General features: G+C 38.8%; 1 protein-coding gene and 1 long non-coding RNA gene across 3 annotated transcripts in view; one reads left to right on the top strand and one right to left on the bottom strand.

Annotated features, from left to right (window-relative positions):
* The window catches only part of DPY19L1 (dpy-19 like C-mannosyltransferase 1), a 108,887-nt gene that overhangs the window by 89,363 nt on the left and 432 nt on the right, over positions 1-19,092 (bottom strand). Inside the window, exons 1-3 of one of the 2 annotated variants that reach the window (XM_065542141.2) lie at positions 1,511-1,854; positions 940-964; positions 251-338 (exon numbers count right to left, since the gene is read on the bottom strand). In XM_065542141.2, coding sequence (XP_065398213.1) covers positions 251-271 — 21 coding nt within the window. In that variant the 5' untranslated portion in view covers positions 272-338; positions 940-964; positions 1,511-1,854. Of the gene's footprint in view, positions 1-250; positions 339-939; positions 965-1,510; positions 1,855-19,092 lie in introns of those variants that run through there. The other variant, XM_065542139.2, reaches the window with a different exon arrangement.
* Positions 18,777-19,092, top strand: part of LOC135970171 (uncharacterized) — an 83,224-nt gene continuing 82,908 nt past the window's right edge. The window contains exon 1 of the long non-coding RNA XR_010585705.2: positions 18,777-18,967. This is a non-coding gene — a long non-coding RNA (uncharacterized lncRNA). The remainder of the gene's footprint in view (positions 18,968-19,092) is intronic.

Here is a 19,092-nt window from a genome sequence, read left to right as displayed (position 1 = left end):
ACTGTACTCCAGCCTAGGCGACAGAGTGAGACTCTGTCTAAAAAAAAAATTAATAAATAAAAATTAAAATTAAAAAAAGACATAGTGAGTGGGGGTGTAGATGAAGGAAAACCGGCTGTGGCTGTCAGCTGTAGAAGCTGGAGCATCCACTCTTTCTACTTTGGAACATCTTGAAATTTTCCATAATAAAAAATCTGAAATGTTTTTAAATTCCTAAAGTACTATGATGAAATGCCAAATAAAAACTAACCATTTCAGTGCGAAAAGCCATCTCCCTTTCCAATGTTGAGAGGTGAGAAAAATGACGGTCATTTTCAAAGAGGTGTGTTATATGGCTCCTGGAAAAACAAAACAAAGCAACAGTGTTAAAACTTACACTGTAAGTATTATTTTTTAAACTAAGCTAAGAGCAAAAATAAAAGTATCAACTAACTTGCAGATAATTTTGTAATAAAACTCAAATACAATAGTATCTATATTTGTTTTCCACTCAGTATGTATTGCATTTATACGAAAATTTCCCTCTATAAAAAAATCAAATTAGATTTTAAAATTAAAATGAACCAGAATATTTTAAGTCAAGTACAATAAAAGTATAGATTAAACTGTAAATGTCATTGGGTTACCATTTTAGAAACATCTAATGAAATTCATATTTCTATCTAGAAGATTAAAAAATTAATCTTTCTCTCACCATGAACATATTAATATTGAGTGGAGTCTCAAATACAGCCTCTTTAATAATGAATCTCTTTTTTATTAAACAATTATATTGTTCTGACCCTGATTTATCAATTAAACTAGTTTTTCAGACTATTGTGTTACATGTAATATATATTCATACTGATCATGCTGAAATTATTCCTTTAAATGTATGGGAAATAGCTTTAGTAAGTTATAAACATCTGCATAAAATACCATAGGAGAAAAAAATCTTACCAGTGCAACACTGCTGCAAAAGCAGCTGTAAGAAAAAAGAAATTTAAATTAGAATTTTAGCATAAACATGTTCATCTTACAGAAAAGCCATTTCAAAGATAAGCATTTGAAATATTGAAATGTGTAAAAAAGAATACTGTCTCTTCAACAAAAGCCCCAGGGCTATGTTTAAAATTGTGATTGACCGGCTCATAAGGGAATTAAGCATACAATCACCATTTTCATTCACTCACTCATTCAACAAAATATAGGAGGGCCTAATATCCGCTAATAGACAGAAACCATTAGATGGAAACTATCGCTAACAGAACTGAGAAAGGAATGGAATCAACAGGTAAAGATAACTCAGAATAAAGAAATATGGTGGCTTAGGGGTACAGGATTGGGGGTGGGAGAAAAAAGGGAACTACCACTTCTGATATACTGCTGCAATGCCTGAAATTTTATGACAAATCTTACCTGTGTTTTTAAACCAATTTAAAATGAATCGAGTAAAGGAGAAAAAAATAAGAAAAGGTAAGAGAGAGATAAGAAGCTAGTAATAAAATCAGTCTCATATGAGAATCAATACCTTGCTATCTGTCCAAGTAGAAAGAACATACTAAGATGAACCTGGAAGACACAATTCAATTTTCTTACATCACAAGATACAGCTGATGGCAGGCTTCTGATTAAATAACTCTTAACTAAGGAATCAAACTATGAAAACACTCTTACAAATGAAACCCAAGCCAGGTACAGTGGCACATGGCTGTTGTATCCATTACTGGGGAAGCAGAAGCAGCATCATCTCTTGAGTCCCGGAATTCAAGGCTGCAGCAGTGTGCTATGATTGTGACTGTTAACAGCCACTGCACTCTAGCCTGGGCAACATAGTGAGACTCTGTTTCTCAAAAAAAAAAGAGAAAAAGAAGAAGTAGGAGAAAGAAGAAGGAGGAAGAGAAGGAGGAAGAGGAAAGAAGGAAGAAGAGAAGCAGAAGGAAGAATAGGAGGAAGAGAAAGAAAGAAAAATGAAAACCAAATAGATCAGATCTTATTGTTTTATCCTTAAAGTTAGTTATATTTTTTCATTTAAAAATCCATTTTGCCTTGGAAACACAAATAGTTACTTCTAGATAATTGAAGTTACAAATATCTAACTTAGTTTGCCATTTGACTTTTTTAAATAAGATATATTCATCTTTTGAAATTTTAAATTTTGTTTCTTATTAACGAATCTACCATTTGTTCCTTTTGGTTTCTGTCTTTAAAAATTTCATCTGCCAGGCTCATGACTATAATCCCAGCTACTCAGCTGGAGGAAGTAGGGGGAACAGCTGAGGACAGGAGTTTAAATCAAGGCTGGGTAACACAGCAAGAGCCGGTCTTTACAAAGCACGTAACTATTGTCCCAGCTACTCAGGAAGGCTGAGCTGGGAGGATCACTTGAGCCCAAGAGGTTGAGGTTGCACGCTAGCCTGGATGACACAACAAGACCCTGTCTCTAACCTAACATAATAAAATTTGGTCTTTATTTTCACAATGATTCAACTATCCTTTTCTGAATAAATTATTTTTCTCCTATTGAACGTAAATGTAACCTTTATCATACTGAAGACTTGCCATGCTTATACTTTGGTAAACCCTCTGAGGTTATAATTGGATTTTCACTTACAAAATTAATTAATAATTAATTTTACATGTTTACAATATAGAGCCTTCAGATCCATAAATGTGGTGTGGGTATATATATGTTGGATATATAGGTATGTGTATATATACAACATATACCTTCAATTGTTCAAATTGTTTTTCGATAGTACTTGAGAAAAATTCTACAGATATTATTAACATATTCATTTCTTATGAAATTTCTCCTGTGAGTTTAACATTTTTTTCTGCTAATATTCATAAAATGTTTTTTATTATACATTACTGGATATTGTTAAGGTATTTATTTTTGAAGAGTATTTATTTTGCAATGTATTTATTTTTAGTTCATTTACTAAACTGTTAATTCATATAGTTTTTAAAACTTATCTTCAATTCTCCATTTTATTTTATTTCTGAGGAGTCTTGCTCTGTCACCCAGGCTGGAATGCAGCGGTGTGATCTTGGCTCACTGCAACCTCCTCCTCCTGGTTTCAAGCGATTCTCCTGTCTTAGCCTCCTGAGTAGCTGGGATTACAGGTACATGCCACCACGCCTGGCTAATTTTTGTATTTTCAGTATAGACAGGGTTTCGCCATGTTGGCCAGGCTCGTCTCACAGGTGACCCGCCTGCCTCGGCCTCCCAAAGTGCTGGGATTATAGGCGTTAGCCACCACACCCGGCCCTAATTCTTCATTTTAAACAATACTATTTAAATATAATAATTTTGTTCCTGTTTTATAATTTCACTATTAGTTTCTTCTTCCTATTTGACAAAAATAAACTTTTAGAATATTACTGCACAATTCTGGTAAATGGGGGCACTCTTGGTGTTGGTGGTAGAGTGGTGAGCATAGCTGCCTTCCAAAGGGGGCATTCTTGACTTCTGCTGACTTTAACAGTAATGCATTTCCTATTATGCCATTAAGTTGGCCTTTGCCCTTCACAATTCTGGAGTGCTAACTAGGATCTGTCAAGGTCATCATCCCTCTATGTCCTTAAAATACCTCGCTTTCTCAGAATAAGGATGGGAGGTGAGAGAGAGGTCTCTGGTGCCTTTTAGACAATACACAAGGACAACACTTGGAGTTCCTGACATTCTTTCACAGTCTCCAGGGTCCATTCATCATCTGCCCAATGTTTTGAATTCCTTTTTTCATTTCAACTTAGTAATAATAACGATGAAAACAACGGAGCTAACACTTGAATGCTTATTACACACCCAACACTTTATAAGTACTTTACTTGTACTAGCCAAATAAATCCTCACAACTACCTTATGTCATATGTACAAATATTTCCACAGTATACAGACTAGTTGAGACACAGAGTAGCTGAGTAACTTGCATAAGAATGCACACCAAGTAAACCCAGAAAAGGAGGCTGAACTCAGGAACTCTGACCTGCACGGCATGGCTGTTGTAGAAAGAGGATGGAACAGATGAAACAAAAGCCTAGGTCTACTTACCCTAAAGTATTCCTACTCTCCCCTCCTTTTTTTTTTTTTAATCTTAAATATAAAAGAAAAAAACGCTGCAATTCATCTGTTGACATAGGAAGTATATTTTATAGAGGCTATTAATTTTGTATAAAATTTAGAGAGATATTTTACTTAAAAATTGAAATACATTATACATATGTATGTCATTTGAACATGAAAGTCCCAGTAAAGCAAATACTGAGTTGTGAGCATGTAATTGAAGAATAAAAATGGAAAATGACAAAAACTTCTGAAGGCACCCCTTAAGAGCTTTTCTTGCCTTCTTGCCTACAGAAAATAATATTTTAAATTATTTTCTCTAAGTTTATTCCAGTGATTATCGACATTTTTGAGAGTCTAACAAAATTGGGAACCCACTTTTTTTCCACTTAAACACATATGCCATTTTTTGGCATTCTAAGGAACCGAGACAAATAACGGCATTTTAAAAAATCAGAACATAAAATATATTATTTAGAAATCCAAACCTATTCTGTTAAGAAAAAGGTGCTCAAGGAAAGAAGGTTTGCTATGTAATCTAATTCAAAAAATCGCAATCCTTATGGCTGAGAATTTTGTAAGGTTCATGATTTTGCTGGAAGCACAGAAATTACCTACAATCTAAAGTTAAATTAGACTCTCCAGGATGCTACATTAACTCTTTCTGATTAAAGAAAATTTCCACCAGACTATATGACACATTGTATCAATTTTCAGTCTTATGGGATTTGAGAGGACTCTACTGAAGATTATTCGTCTCATGTTAATTACACTCTTGTTTAAACAAAACAGATTGTAACTCCCTGAGGGCAGAAACAATGTTTACCAAACTTTACTACAGTACTTATTAGCACAAAGCTGAGCATGCTCAAGTGTTTGCTGAATTAATGCATAAAGCTTGATATAATTAAGGGGAGGAATGAAATAATCCAAAATCATGTCCTAATAACCTCAATTGAATATATTTTGATAGATACACACACATGTGTGTCATCCTTTTTCATCAATGGAGCAACCATTTATTTTGTGCAGATTAGATACCCGGTCTATAGGCAACCAGCTCCCTCCCCTCTTGCAGCGGGAGGAAAGGATGAAGATATTGAACAGACAATCCTCCAAGTCCCCAAACCTCATTCCATCTCCCACCAGCACCCGGGCCCCCGCCTGCTCTTACCTCCTCCCTCTTCCAATTACCCCAAGCCGGGGCCCTTCCTAGACGCTGTCGTGAGGGTCACCGGGAAGTAGCAATGCTGGGATCTGTAATTTTAAGATTCCCCAGTTGAGTCTAAGGCAAGCTAAAGTTTGAGACTCACTGTCCTTTCTCTCTCTCCTCCCCAAGGTTTGAGGGCACCATGAGGCCAGGGTGGGCTTCTCCTCGTGCTGCTCTGTAACTTGCAGTCTGCTCTCCCACAACCGCAGCAACCAAGGTGTGTTCCTGACCACAAATCAACATTCCCATCCAGAAGTTAAAAAAAATACTTTTTTGCCTCTTACACGTGTACTTCATAAATACTATTTGTCTTAAAATTCACAAAGCACCTTCACAAAAAACTTGATTTTCACAATAACCTTGTGAGTATTTATTAGCATTTTACAAATGAAAGAGTGGGCTTCTAAGAGGCTATTCCCCGCAAGGCACATAGCTGGTAAGTGGCTAGAGATCGCTGAACCCAGGTGTCCTAATTCTCAGCCTGAGCTCCTTCCACCATGACAGAGCTGCCTCCTTCCCTATGCTGGGCATTTAATGACCTTGTCTTGTAACAATATTTATATGAATAAATGTATTCTTTTTTTTTTTTTTTTTTTTGGTTGGAGTCTCGCTCTGTCTCCCAGGCTGGAGCGCAGTGGCGCGATCTCGGCTCACTGCAAGTTCCACCTCCCAGGTTCACACCATTCTCCTGCCTCAGCCTCCTGAGTAGCTGGGACTACAGGCGCTTGCCACCATGCCTGGCTAATTTTTTTTAGTAGAGACGGGGTTTCACCGTGTTAGCCAGGACGGTCTCGATCTCCTGACCTTGTGATCCACCCGCCTCGGCCTCCCAAGGTGCTGGAATTACAGGTGTGAGCCACTGCGCCAGGCCGAAGAAATGTATTCTAAGTCCAAAATGATATGCATTATCCTGTTGAATAAGTGAAAACTTAAAAATTCAACCTATTCCTAAATTGAGGTTCATCTGTACCTAAAGCATGCTAAAGACTTTTGGCATTACTAACCCTCAAGTGAAAAATGGCATAAAAAGAAGTTAAGGACACTCCTTAAATCTATCTGGATAAAGTTTTCAAATCAAGCTTGACAAGTTCTATTTCCAATCCCTTCCTAACATTACTAGCCACTTCTCAATGTTATAAGGGTTCGTTTTGAGTTTCAAAGTTTTTTTCCAGAAGTTGAAGTCATCAGTGTTGGCTTCCCTACCCCACAAATACAATCCATCCTAGGGGTTGAAGTCAATTTCGAAACATACAGCTCCAAGCATCACATCCCCTTGCTTGAAAAGCCCCATGACTTCCCATTACACATATGTAGCCTACACTGGCCTATTTCCAGTCAATCCCACCACACACCCTTCATTCTAGATGCACTGGGCAACAATCCCCTAAAACTCCAAGTGCTTTAATGATTCTGTGCCTTTGTTCCTGCCTTAAAAATCTGTAATTTGTCCTTCAGAATCAAAAGAATTCAAATGTAGCATTTTGTACTGCTTGTCCAGCTATCCTAGCTATAATACCACTATTACGGCACCTAAATAGCTAGTTACACACACGTCAGTTTCCTCTGCTAGAATGCAACGGCCTCAAGGCTGAGTGTGTGTGTGTAATTCATCTTTACACTACTTAGTATCATGCCTGGCACCTCGCTGAGTTAAACGGTTAAATTACTATTACCTACAACCATATAAGAGAAATTATAGAATGCACTCAATTAAACAAAAACCTTAACACATAAAGATACTTTCTCAACAATCCAAATTATTTGAAGCATTCCCATTACATGAAGGTAAATATCTATTTTTATATATACAATATAGTTATAGTACCTGGAATCAAAGCCCAGTTTCTGTATAGTGAACAAATGAAAAGATATTCTTTAGGATCCAGCTTGAGAAAGAGAAAGCAGTCACAGATCCCACAATTTCAGTTTCTTCTTCTTTCTAGTGCCTAGATTTTTGTGTGGATTACTTTGCATAGCTTCAAAGTCAACAACTATCTAAATGCCTATTAGATGCACAACACATTTTCCTAAGAACCAAGAACATTAAAGAAACATTAGCCCATATCTTTGCCCTTAAATATAAAATCTTCAAGAGATAAGATTTAGGTACATAAAATAATGAGAGAACACATTAAGCACTCAAGCAGATGGCACAAAGTCTAAGAACTATAAGAAACCTGAGAAGGCAGATCAGTAATGACCTTAGGGCATGGTTTATTAAGATGGTTAAAAAGATGGGGTCAGGGTGGGGGTGGCAGCCTCAAGACATGGATATAACTTAGGTGTGGATTTATGGCAAACAGCCAGAAAAGACAAATACAATACAGTCAGATATTGGACTTGGATAAAAGAATTCCTGCCACTAATAATGATGATATAGAATATGAATAATGACGACAATAATGTGCTAATATCTACTAAGGGTCCACTCATTATATACACAGTCTGTCAGGCTTTCAGCACTCCATGAACAGCAGGAGCCAGACTTTCCCAACTAGTAGGCCTGGAAGTGCCAAGAATAAGAAAGCCAGAGTCCCTGGGGCCAGTAACCTCCTGCCTGGCTTCGAAGATACCATCTATTTACCCCACTGTGCCACACAAATATTACCATTTTCTTTGCATGCTATTATGTGGAAGGTTGAGAAGCAGTGACATTGGTCAACAGAGAAACCAAGCAAGTTTCAGAGACAACATCATAATGCAGCAATAGAGAGCCACAGTGGTCCAAACCCTGGTATTGCATTAGAATCATCAGTGGCACTAAAGATAAGAGGTGTTTGAGTATAAATCCAGGGCCCCTAAATCTGCACTCCAGGATTTTTTTGTTTTTATAGTCACAAGTGATTCTGACATACAGTCAAGGTTGATTATCATTGGTACAGAGAATGACTGGGGCAAAATCTAGGTAGTTCCTCACAAAATGTAATGTGAAAATCAGCTTCTTGCTACTCTCAGTGTCCTGGAAACCAGTAGTAACTGTATCACCTGGGAGTAGCTGGAAATGCAGAGTCTCAGGTCCCATTCCAGATCTCCTGACTCCCAATCCACATTTTAACAAGGCTCCCAATCCACATTTTAACAAGATGCCTGAGGTGATTCACAGACACTTTAAAGAGCAGTGTCAACACTGAAAACACACTGGAATCACCCCTGACAACACACTGGAATCACCCGGGAGCTTTCCACATTACTATGTCTGGCATGGCGGGGTGGTGATTGTGCAGCCAAGGCAGAGAACACCGACCTAGGAGTAGTGTGTTAAGCCTGCATTTCTGGGCCCCCACTCTCAGAGATCCTGATTCAACAGATCTCACTTGGGGCTTGGACATCTACATTTTTAACAAATTCTTGGGTGACTTTATACAGTCCAAATTTTGAGAAGCAGTGTCATTATGTCAGAAGGTCCAATGAGAAGAATATAGTAACAATCTAGGAGTAAAATGACCTGGAGACTAGTGATGAAATGGGCTTTATAAGGAAAAGGGAAATGTATTAGTAAATTCAAAAGATACACTGAGGGAGAAGTTGGCAAAACGTGATAGCTGAAAATACTGATTAAGAAAGGGAAAGAATTCAAATTCCTTTACTTTCCTGGTAAGAAAGTCTTCTTAAGAAGAACTATTCCTTAGGTTTTAGATGACTTTCAAGTTATTCAGCTTCTCAGAGTCTCATTTTCACCAAGTATAAAAGTAAGGGGCTAGTCGGGCACGGTGGCTCATGCCTGTAATCCCAGCATTTTGGGAGGCCAAGGCAGGTGGATACCTGAGGTCAGGAGTTCAAGACAGCCTGGCCAACAAGATGAAACCCCGTCTCTACTAAAAATACAAAAAATTTAGCTGGGCGTGGTAGCAGGCACCTGTAATCCCAGCTACTCAATACTCAGGAAGCTGAGGCAGGAGAATAGCTTGAATTCAGGAGGCGGAAGTTGCAGTGAGCCGAGATTGTGCCATTGCACTCCAGCCTGGGCAACAAGAGCAAAACTCTGTCTCGGAAAAAAAAAGAGGGGTTTCTCTTTGGTTGTCTCCATCCCTAGCACTTAACGACCTTGAGTAGCTACCTACAGCTATTATCACTAACACACTGGACTCTGTACTCTCCCAGGTGGACTGTACAGCTATTTTCTGACAATTTTCTGTTTTCTTTTTATTTTCCTGCTCCCCAAACTACAAAGTCTTGGTAGGTTTGGCAGTTTCAATTTGTTTTCTATTTTGAATAGGAAAAGAAAGAATGTACTCTATTAATATAGATACTGAGTTTCAAAGTGAGAAGAAAGATTGCTTTTAAAATTCAGTCATGAAGGCCGGGCTCCATGGCTCACTCCTGTAATCCCAGCACTTTGGGAGGCCGAGGCGGGTAGATCACCTGATGTCAGGGGTTAGAAACCATCCTGGCCAACATGGTGAAACCCTGTCTCTACTGAAAAAAAAAAAAAAAAAAACAACAACAAACAAAAAAAAAACAAATTAGTCGGGCATGGTGGCACATGTCTGTAATCCCAGCCACTTGGGAGGCTGAGGCAAGAGAATCGCTTGAACTTGGGAGGCAGAGGTTGCAGTGAGCCAAAATCGCACCATTGCACTCCAGCCTGGGCAACAAGAGCAAAACTCCGTCTCAAAAAATAAATAAAAATACAATTCAGTCATGATTTGAAAAAACTACTGCTCCTAGTAAGATCTAGAAATCAGTGCTCTACATGATGATCATTTTAAGGACAACTTTAGTTAATCAGAATCTCCTCCCTGTATTTTGCATTAAGCAAAACTGTGCTTTCCAACAGTTAAGAAAAAATTAGAAAACTTAATTACAATGAAAATGTCTAACATCTGTTTGTCAGTTGCAGTTGAGAGAGCCCTTTCACATATTAAGCAAAAATGATCCAGAGGTGCCTTTGAGGCAGATACGGGTCACATTTTCCCATGAGGCTCAGGGGCACATGACTGGGATGCAGCAAGGCCTGGAGGAGAACTGGGTTTCTCTGACTCCAAGCTCAGGCTTGAAAACGTTAAGCACATTCAACGAAGAGGATGCACTGGCACACAGGAGGAAATGCCTTAGAAATCACAAAAGCATCAAGGACAAAACCGTTTATTTTAAAGTGAATACAGTATATGAAAACAGGAGAGCATGGAAAGTATATATCACCATCCCAAAGCAGAATATAATTAGGCTTCTAAACAGAGAAATACACTAAGTAAACATTCACATATTTAAATATTTGTATATGTAGATATTAAAGTAGGCAATACTTAATACAATAACTGCTCAACATAAGTGTTTTGAAGACAATAAATTCTAATTTCCCTTAAAAGTCTTATTCTCCCATAATATGAATACAGATGTTACCAGAAAAGGGTCCTGATCCAGACTCCAAGACAGGGTTCTTAGATCTTGCACAAGAAAGAATTCTGGGCGAGTTCAAAGCAAGTTCATTCAGTAAAGGAATAAAGAATGACTACTCCCTAGACTGAAGAGCAGTTTGGGCTACTGAACCAAGGATACTCATAGTATCCTTACACTTACAGTTTTTGATTCTATGCTAAACAAGGGGTGAATTATTCATGAGTTTTCTGGAAAAGGGGTGGACAATTCCTGGAACTGAGGGTTCCTCCCCTTTTTAGATCATATAGCCTAACTTCCTGACATTGCCATGGCATTTGTAAACTGTCATGGGACTGGTGGGAGTGTCTTTTAGCATGCTAATGTAGTATAGTTAGCATATAATGAGCAGTGAGTACAACAAGAGGTCACTTTTGTCGCCATCTTGGTTTCGGTGGGTTTCAGCTGGCTTCTTTACCGCATGCTGTTTTATCAGCAGGGTCTTTGTGACCTGTACCTTTTGCTGACCTCCCATCTTATCCTGTGACTTAGGATGCCTAACCTTCTGGTAATGCAGCCTGGTAGGTCTCAGCCTTATTTTACCCATCCTCCATTCGAAATGGAGTTGCTCTGATTCAAATGACACTGACACAAACGTTTCAAAATCAAACAGTAATCTACACTAGTAGTTTTCATAAAGTAACTTTATCCTTATTTAAAAAATGCATTTTATTGTTTTAAGAACAAATAGCTAAATAAGATACACAACCAACATAATATGATCTGCTTCTGAGCATGCATACAGAAGCTGTAAAACTTTAGTAAACCTAATGGAAAAAGTGTAGAAGCTGCATCTCTCCACTAGAGTAAAAAGAGAACCACACACACGAACAACACACATCCAGGCCCATCATATTCAGCAAGAGATTTAACAAGTTCATTAACTGATAACCCATTCCAATGGTAAGACATGCATTCCCCTCAAATTGCAAGCTTCCCTTGTGTACCACAAATCTTGTTTATCTTTTCATTTAAGTGACTAAGAAAACTGTGACAGTTTTTACTATTTTACTGTGTTTGTTATGTCATTGCCAAACCAACCAAATGCAATAAAAATATTCAGATTAAATAGTTTTCAAAAATAATCATGTAAAAAAAACCCCGGAGACTGACAGGTTGACCATAAAGATATAAAAGAGTGATTCCCCCAAATAACCAGAAGCCAAAGCAGTGCTCTTGCCAAAAGAGCTATAACGTCTTGGGACACATGAGGTCAACCTCCCACTAATGTGCCCTTGACAGATGCCTTAGACTTTAGATCTGAAACCTACAATTTACACAGATGTAATTAACAAAGCCAAGAGACCTCAACTTCAATCCCAAACTTCACCTGCTGAACTCAGTAATGAACTGGGCCATTCACCTGACCCTACTTTAGTTTTCTCACCAGGAAAGTTCTAAGAGGTAACCTTTAAGTTCTACATTTTTATAACATTCCCATGGATATGAAAGATGAGAAAAGAGTGAGAAATAAGGTCTCATTTTCAAAAAACAACAACTTTTTAAACTTAGTGGAAAACAATTACATAAGAACTTTATGATTAATATGAAAACCCGCAGAAAAAGATCCTGCTGTTGACAACTCCAGGACTGAAAAGCTATATTATAAAAAGTAGTACTTACTGTTAGGAAATAGGAAACGTATTTGCCCGAAGGGCATAGTAGTAGCACTTTGGGCAAATTTTAGTATTAAAACTATGGATAAAGTCTCACTCTTCTCAATTACAACAATCTTCCTAAACTAATAATTTGTCTAGATAACAAGTTTTCAAAAGTAACTGGTCAAGTGACTTAGAAACTGTGTTTACAATTAGTGCTACTGTAAACTAGTAGATAAAATCACACGCGTTCATGATCAGTACAATAAACCACGCTAGAACTTCTGTAAGTGGTCTTGGTGACAGCTACGCTATTATGTTAACACTTGCTGCTATAATAAAGTTAAAATTACAAAATGCCATCCAAACATTCTTTAGGTGATAGTGATCGTGCTGAAAAACACACCTGACAATCAGCTACAAATATAGAGAAACATGCCAGAAAAACAGAAACAGCTCTTCATTTAAGAGCCCTCAGGACAAAAATAATAGTGAGAATGCTGAGAAAATAGAAAGCAGTATTAAAGCACAAAAACATACTACAATAGTTGTAGATTTATGTATTCTGAAAATAAATTATTCTGCTTTTTAAATATATTTATATTCAATGATTCTTGATTGAACTACGAAAGGTCCTCCATGGAGAAATGATCTTCCCTGTGAAACAAGACTGCCCTTTATGAGATTAAACAACATCTGGACCTAGATACAGATGTAATTTTTACTAGCTTTGATGACTAGTAGCCATTAGAACTAAATGGTTCTAATAGTAACTAAATAAAACTAGCAGCCTCTTCCCCTGGAAGAGTAATGTCCCAATGGTTTGGCTAAAGTGCAAGCTGATGCAAAAGAACTAGCAAAACAGGAATTTAGGATTAAACATATGAATAATAAAGCCTAAAGCTACCCCATTTCGAAGTATGTACACAGGTTTATGGTCTCTATGACAATGTAGATTTAGTCAGTCCTCTATATCTGTCAGTTCCACATCTGTGGATTCAACCAACCTCAGACTGAAAATAGTAGGGGGCAAACATCCATCTGTACTGAACACACACAGATATTATTCCCTAAACAACATAGTATAACAAATATATACGTAACATTTACATTCTGTTAGGTATTCTAAGTAATGTGGAGATGATTTAAAGTATCCAGGAGTATGTGTGTACATTATAGGCAAATACTATGCCATTTTATACTAGGGACTTGAGCATCTGCAGATTTTGATATCAGAGGGAGGTCCTTGAACCAATCCCTCGGGGATACGAAGGAACAACTGTGCCTCATTAGCATGAACTTTAAGAAACATTAATATACCTAACACACTCACTAAGAGAAATTAATACAGCCTAACAGGATAAGTATTTACAATGCAAAGCAGCCACTGTTCAAATATTAGCAACATCCAAATATCCATATGTACATAAAATTGTATGTGCTCTCAGTATTGATGCCCCATTATTGGCCAAAAATCAATCACAAATAGATAACATATGCTTATATTTATATAAACTAAACTCACCAAATTTGTTATTTGGATGCTAATGAGCATCACGTATTCAGACACCTTCTAACTGTATCTTTTAATAATAAAATATGTTTAGGTGATTATAAACATTCTTTAGAGTTAGCCAGAAGTCTATTTTAGAAAGAAAAAAAATGGCTATAAACATTAAAGAAATTCTTTAAAATCCCAAATTCCCACTGGCATGACCTCTGTGAATTAACAGAAACACATTCTCACAGTTGGTGCTCAGCTGGGTCTACGTGTCTGTTTGACAGCAAGCACACCAAGATGGCCTGTGTCCCTGGGCCTCATACTTCCTTGGCTTTTCTTGGCCTTATGCCACCCCTAATATGCTCTTTCTACTTCTTGTTCCTGTATCTCTAAGTATGACCCTCTTTTCCTTCTTTTTCCTGGAGAAGGAAGAAACAAGAAAACTAACATTTATTGAGCACAAAATGTTAGGATTTCTCAGAATTGGACTCTAGGGCTTCATTGCTTTTGCTGTACTATCCCCCTAGAGGAGATGAAATATAGCATGAACTTAGGAAACACATTGCCTGGGTCAAATCCTGGCCCTTCTACATTCTAGGGGTGACCTTGGACAAGTTACTTAACATTTGTGTGCCTCAGATTGCCCCACGTGGTAAAACAAGCACAGTAATCCTAGAGTCACGGTGAGGACTGAGTTAACAGTTAAATGAGTTAATTTAAAGCACTTCGAATAAAGCCTGGCAAAGAGTAAGCCCCTATCAGTATAAGATGCTATTGTTCCCATAAGCATGGAAATAGAAGTTCAATGGGAATACGAATTCAATTCCCATTAATGTGAAAACCAATTTGCTGATGACTCCCTGTAGTATGTCTCCACTCAGACCCTTTTTCTTATATCCCACCACTGATTGGCATTTCTACTTGGACATCTCACAAATGTCCCAAAAGTAACATGTCCAAGATGAAATTCTTGACCTTTTCCTTCAAACCTATCCCCTCATCCATACCCCTAGTCTTCAGTCTTCACTATCTTGGTGAATGTCACATTATTTACCCAATTAGAGAAGCCAAAAATGTACAAAGTATTCATAACTCTTACCTTTCCCTCAATCCAAGCCCAATTCATAAGTCCTATCATTTTCACCTCCAAAACACATCTCAAATTGACCAACTTCTCTCCATCTCCACAGCCATTGCCTTCATCCAGGCCAGCAACCCTCTTGCAAGGTCCCTGAACAGCCTCCTCATGGGTCTCTCTGCTTTTGTCCTTGTAATGCAATCACCCATTTCCCCAAGAGCAGATTTCTCAAAGTGAAAATTTAATCATGTCACTCTCCTGTTCAGCATTCCTCAATGGCTTCCTGTTGCACTGAGAATAAAACCCAAGCCCCTTTTCAAGATCTGGCCCATGCCCATCTCACTTTGATGCACCTCTGCCCTCTCTTCTTTCAACATGCTAAGCTCTGTCCTACCTTTAGCACATGCTATTCACAATACTCTCTCTTCTTCTGTTCAGCTGACATCTTTTCTATCAGTCTCAGCTTTAAGGCTACCTCCCCAGAGGCCTTTCCTGATCCTACTTAAATTGGGTATTTCCTTTTTTTTTCTATCTCAGCTTGTTTCTTTCCTGCATTGCACTCACTATGTGCAATTATTTTCATTTATTTACCATCCCCCCTTCTAGTATGTAAGTTCCATGAAGGTAGGAGTGACAGAGTCTCATTCTACATTTTAGCCCCACCAACTAGCATCTAGCTTAGTAGACACTCAATGACATGGTATGATTGACTATGAATGAACTTACTGTGCTATTTTACATGTATTGTCTCATTTATTCTTTACCACAATCAGACAAAGCATTTATTATCCCCATTTTAAAGGACAAGCCAACTATGGGTGAGAAATATTAAGGGAGTGTAGAACAGCTTGAATGCAGAAACAGGATTCAAATGCAGGCCAGTGTTGAAATGGCTATGCTGCCTCCACCACACCACATTGCTCCCCCCATCTACTCCCCAACAGCTAGATTCAACTCTCTGCGTCCACCCAGTTTCTGACCACTTCTGCCTCTAAGAAGTCACAAGTGTTTCCTATCATATGGGCTTCAAGCTTCTCATAAGCTGTGGAGAATAAAAGCAGTGGTCCTAAATGAAGCAATTTTGCCCCCCAGGGTATAATGGCCAATATCTGGAGACATTTTCGTTGTCACTACTGGGGAGGTACTAGTGGCACCTAGTAGGTGGAGGGCAAGGATGCTGCTAAAATCCTGCAGTGCACAGGACAGCCCCCACAACAAAAAAATTATCCCACCCAAAATGCCACAATGCTAAGGTTGAAAAGCCTTGCCAATAAACAACCAGGTTAGAGCAGGGATACCCTTGCCACTGACCACAGGAACCAGGCGGGTAATGGGAATGAGTCAAACAGGACTGGTGCAAAGCGAGGAAAAGGTAGTTTTTATCATCCACTTTTTCCATACTCAGGTTCTTTTTTTATTGTTTTGTAAATCATATCTCATGTTAGTCTTTCACCGCAGACATGCTTTGTTTGCATGTCTAATGGGTATATCTTTTACTAGCACAATTGTTTCCTGATGGAGCACTGGCATACATAAATAGATCAACAGACATACAGACTTATGCTTATATATACTGAGTTGCATTTTGGAAGTGTGAACAGGTTTAATATAAAATGTATTGTTACAATGTGGGCTGTGGTCAAAAAAGTTTGGGAAACATTGTCAAGGTTTTATTATGTCACAGCCGCCTCTGCATGAGGAAGCTATCCGGTTGAAACTTCTAAAAATAAACATGCCAAGAACCCCTCTTTACAAATGTTACCACTAAATAAGTAGCAAATAATGCCCCCAAATAAGAAAAACATATATTTATTAAAACAGACTTTTCAACAATGCTTAACACTGCCCTACAGTGGAAAGACCATGTTGGTAGGCAGTGAGTTCCTCATCAGTGATTAGAACCTATGAAGGAAAGCCCCAGTCAGTTTCTAACTCTTAAAAACTTGTGTTTCTATCATGGAGCTTCAAGTTACAAAATTACTTTCTAAATAGAAATGAATCCATTTCTGTCTAGCTTAATATTTAGTTGTTATAATTGTTCTTTTTTTGATCAGTTACAAATGAACTCTTGATGAACAAAAGAATATGAAATGCAATGTGGAAAACCAAACATCTATTTTAAAGTCCTATACTGAAATACTGTATAATGTCAGCTCAACTCACACGCATTCTGGGAGGCGGGAAGGAAACAGGAAATAAGGCAGCTTTCAAAAATGTCTAAACTCTGCTCCTCTCTGCAGGATCTGAGTGGTTTTTTGATGCTGTGGCAGGGCATAATCGTGGGGAAGAAACAGGTCTGACATCAGTCTATGAGGGTACAGAGCCAGAGAAAGAAGCAACCCAGGCCCAATCATTCAGCAGAATCATCTCTCAAGGTGCCCTGGGGCCTCATGCAGAGGGTTAACAAGGACAGTAAGTCTCTAGACCTACGTCTGTTCATCCAACTTCTATACATCTGATGGCCATGGTCCAGGGTACACCCAAGAATACGGTCTACCACATTCACTGTACCTCCTTTCAGTGCTCAAAGGGGCAAGTCAAGCAACGTGCTATACTGTTACATTAATACAAAACTGTATTTAGGTATGGGGCATTACTAAATTCAAAGATAAGTCATTCAAATATAAGTCATGCATCCATCCAAAGAAGATTCAAAGGAAATGCAATCAAAAAAGAAAATATGCAGAAAATAGCAATAAATATCATTATTCTAAGATTTGTTATTGTAACATCCCTGAAGAAGCAATGCCATTTTATATTTTACTACAAAGTGGTTAATGTTTATATTAGTCATTCAATAAAAATGCAACTCCATTCTGTCATCAGATCTCAAATCAGTATCACACATTTGCTTTTATTACAACAACTACAATGTGTCAAGTGCTCTAAACACAAAGTATCTTCCCATGTATCACCCACCCCTTTTAGTTATGATCCTTAGCAGATCCCTGTGGAGTAAATTTGCCATGTGATAACCCCCCACTAGCAGAGAAGGAAAGACTCACAAAGGAACCTAAAACTCAAACCAAACTGAACCGCTGTGTACTAGATCTGAAGGCTCTGCCTCATCCACTGTATCATGCTGCCTCCCCAAGGTGAGCTTTTCTAACCTGCACACTAGCCAGCTTTTCAAGCTCGCTGAGGAAAGAAAAAAAAAAAAAAAAAAAGGACGGGGGGGGAATGTGCTGGAAAAAAAAAAAAAACAACTTAGTTTTTCTAGGCTTGAATCTGCAATGGAAAAAAAAAAGTACCCTAAGAACAACCTTCTTGAGCCCATTAAAACGTACACACAGAGATGACTGGCTTTTTATGACTGAGTGGCTTTTAGCTGTGGCTGTGATCTCAGGGGAAGCCAATTTGCTGTGTCCTATTCCTTGACTTATACGTCTGTACCCCAACTCCTGGATAAGGGAACTTTGAGTCACTAAGAGAATTTAAAAATATACTAAGGGATAAATCAACAGTAATTGAACAGATCAGTAGCCAAAAGCCCACTTAGGCATACAGAAAAAGCAATGTTAAAGCATTTCACTAGTTGACTTAGAAAAATTAGGCCTGTTATCCAAACTGCTATAATTTGCCTTATCGAAATGTCAACCAGGAAACAAAGGAAACCTGAAGTCAGTCCGAAACATATGCTTCAACTTTTTTTTTTTTTCAGCACATCATTACACATCATCCATTTGGTGCATGCCAGAGGGAGGGGAGGAGAGCCCTCCTCACCAAAGGTTCCCAGGCCAGCAAGGAGGATTAAGGCTCGGGCGCCCCAAACACAACGCAACCTAGAAAGTGACGTGTCGAGGGGAATCACAAATAAAGTGCCACCGGCGGCGTTTGCGGCCAAGAAGAAAAAAGCACGCTAAAATTTAATTATAAGTTTAAGCAACTCCCTAGGACATGGAACGTGCGTTTGCTTTGAGCTCCACGGAATCGTTTCCAAGCCAAAGCAAACCATCCTGGCGGTCAGAGGCCGAGATAACGGGGAAGGCGGCCGGTCATGCCAATCAGCAGCGCCCAAGTCTCGTTAGCGCAGACCTGCCGCCCGCGGCCAGGCCGGGCAGCTGTTGATCCCCGGGCCATTCTTTTAGAGCCCAGGCAGAGCGCGGGTGGGAAGCGTGCGAGGAGAGCTGAGCCGGGGAGTTGGGGGAAGGAGAAGGTAAGAACGTCCCACAGAAAAAGTCGGAGAGGGCTGCAAACTGGCTGGTCCGGCCGGCTGGGCTCTGCGCGGCGGAAGCGGGAGGAGAGGGGAAGGAAGGGGAGGGGAGGGGGCCCGCGTCTCAA

The sequence above is a fragment of the Macaca fascicularis genome, chromosome 3 (assembly GCF_037993035.2).
Source record: "Macaca fascicularis isolate 582-1 chromosome 3, T2T-MFA8v1.1".
NCBI lineage: Eukaryota > Metazoa > Chordata > Mammalia > Primates > Cercopithecidae > Macaca > Macaca fascicularis.
Note: the sequence above shows the minus strand (reverse complement) of the source record. Positions and strands in the feature narration are given on the sequence as shown.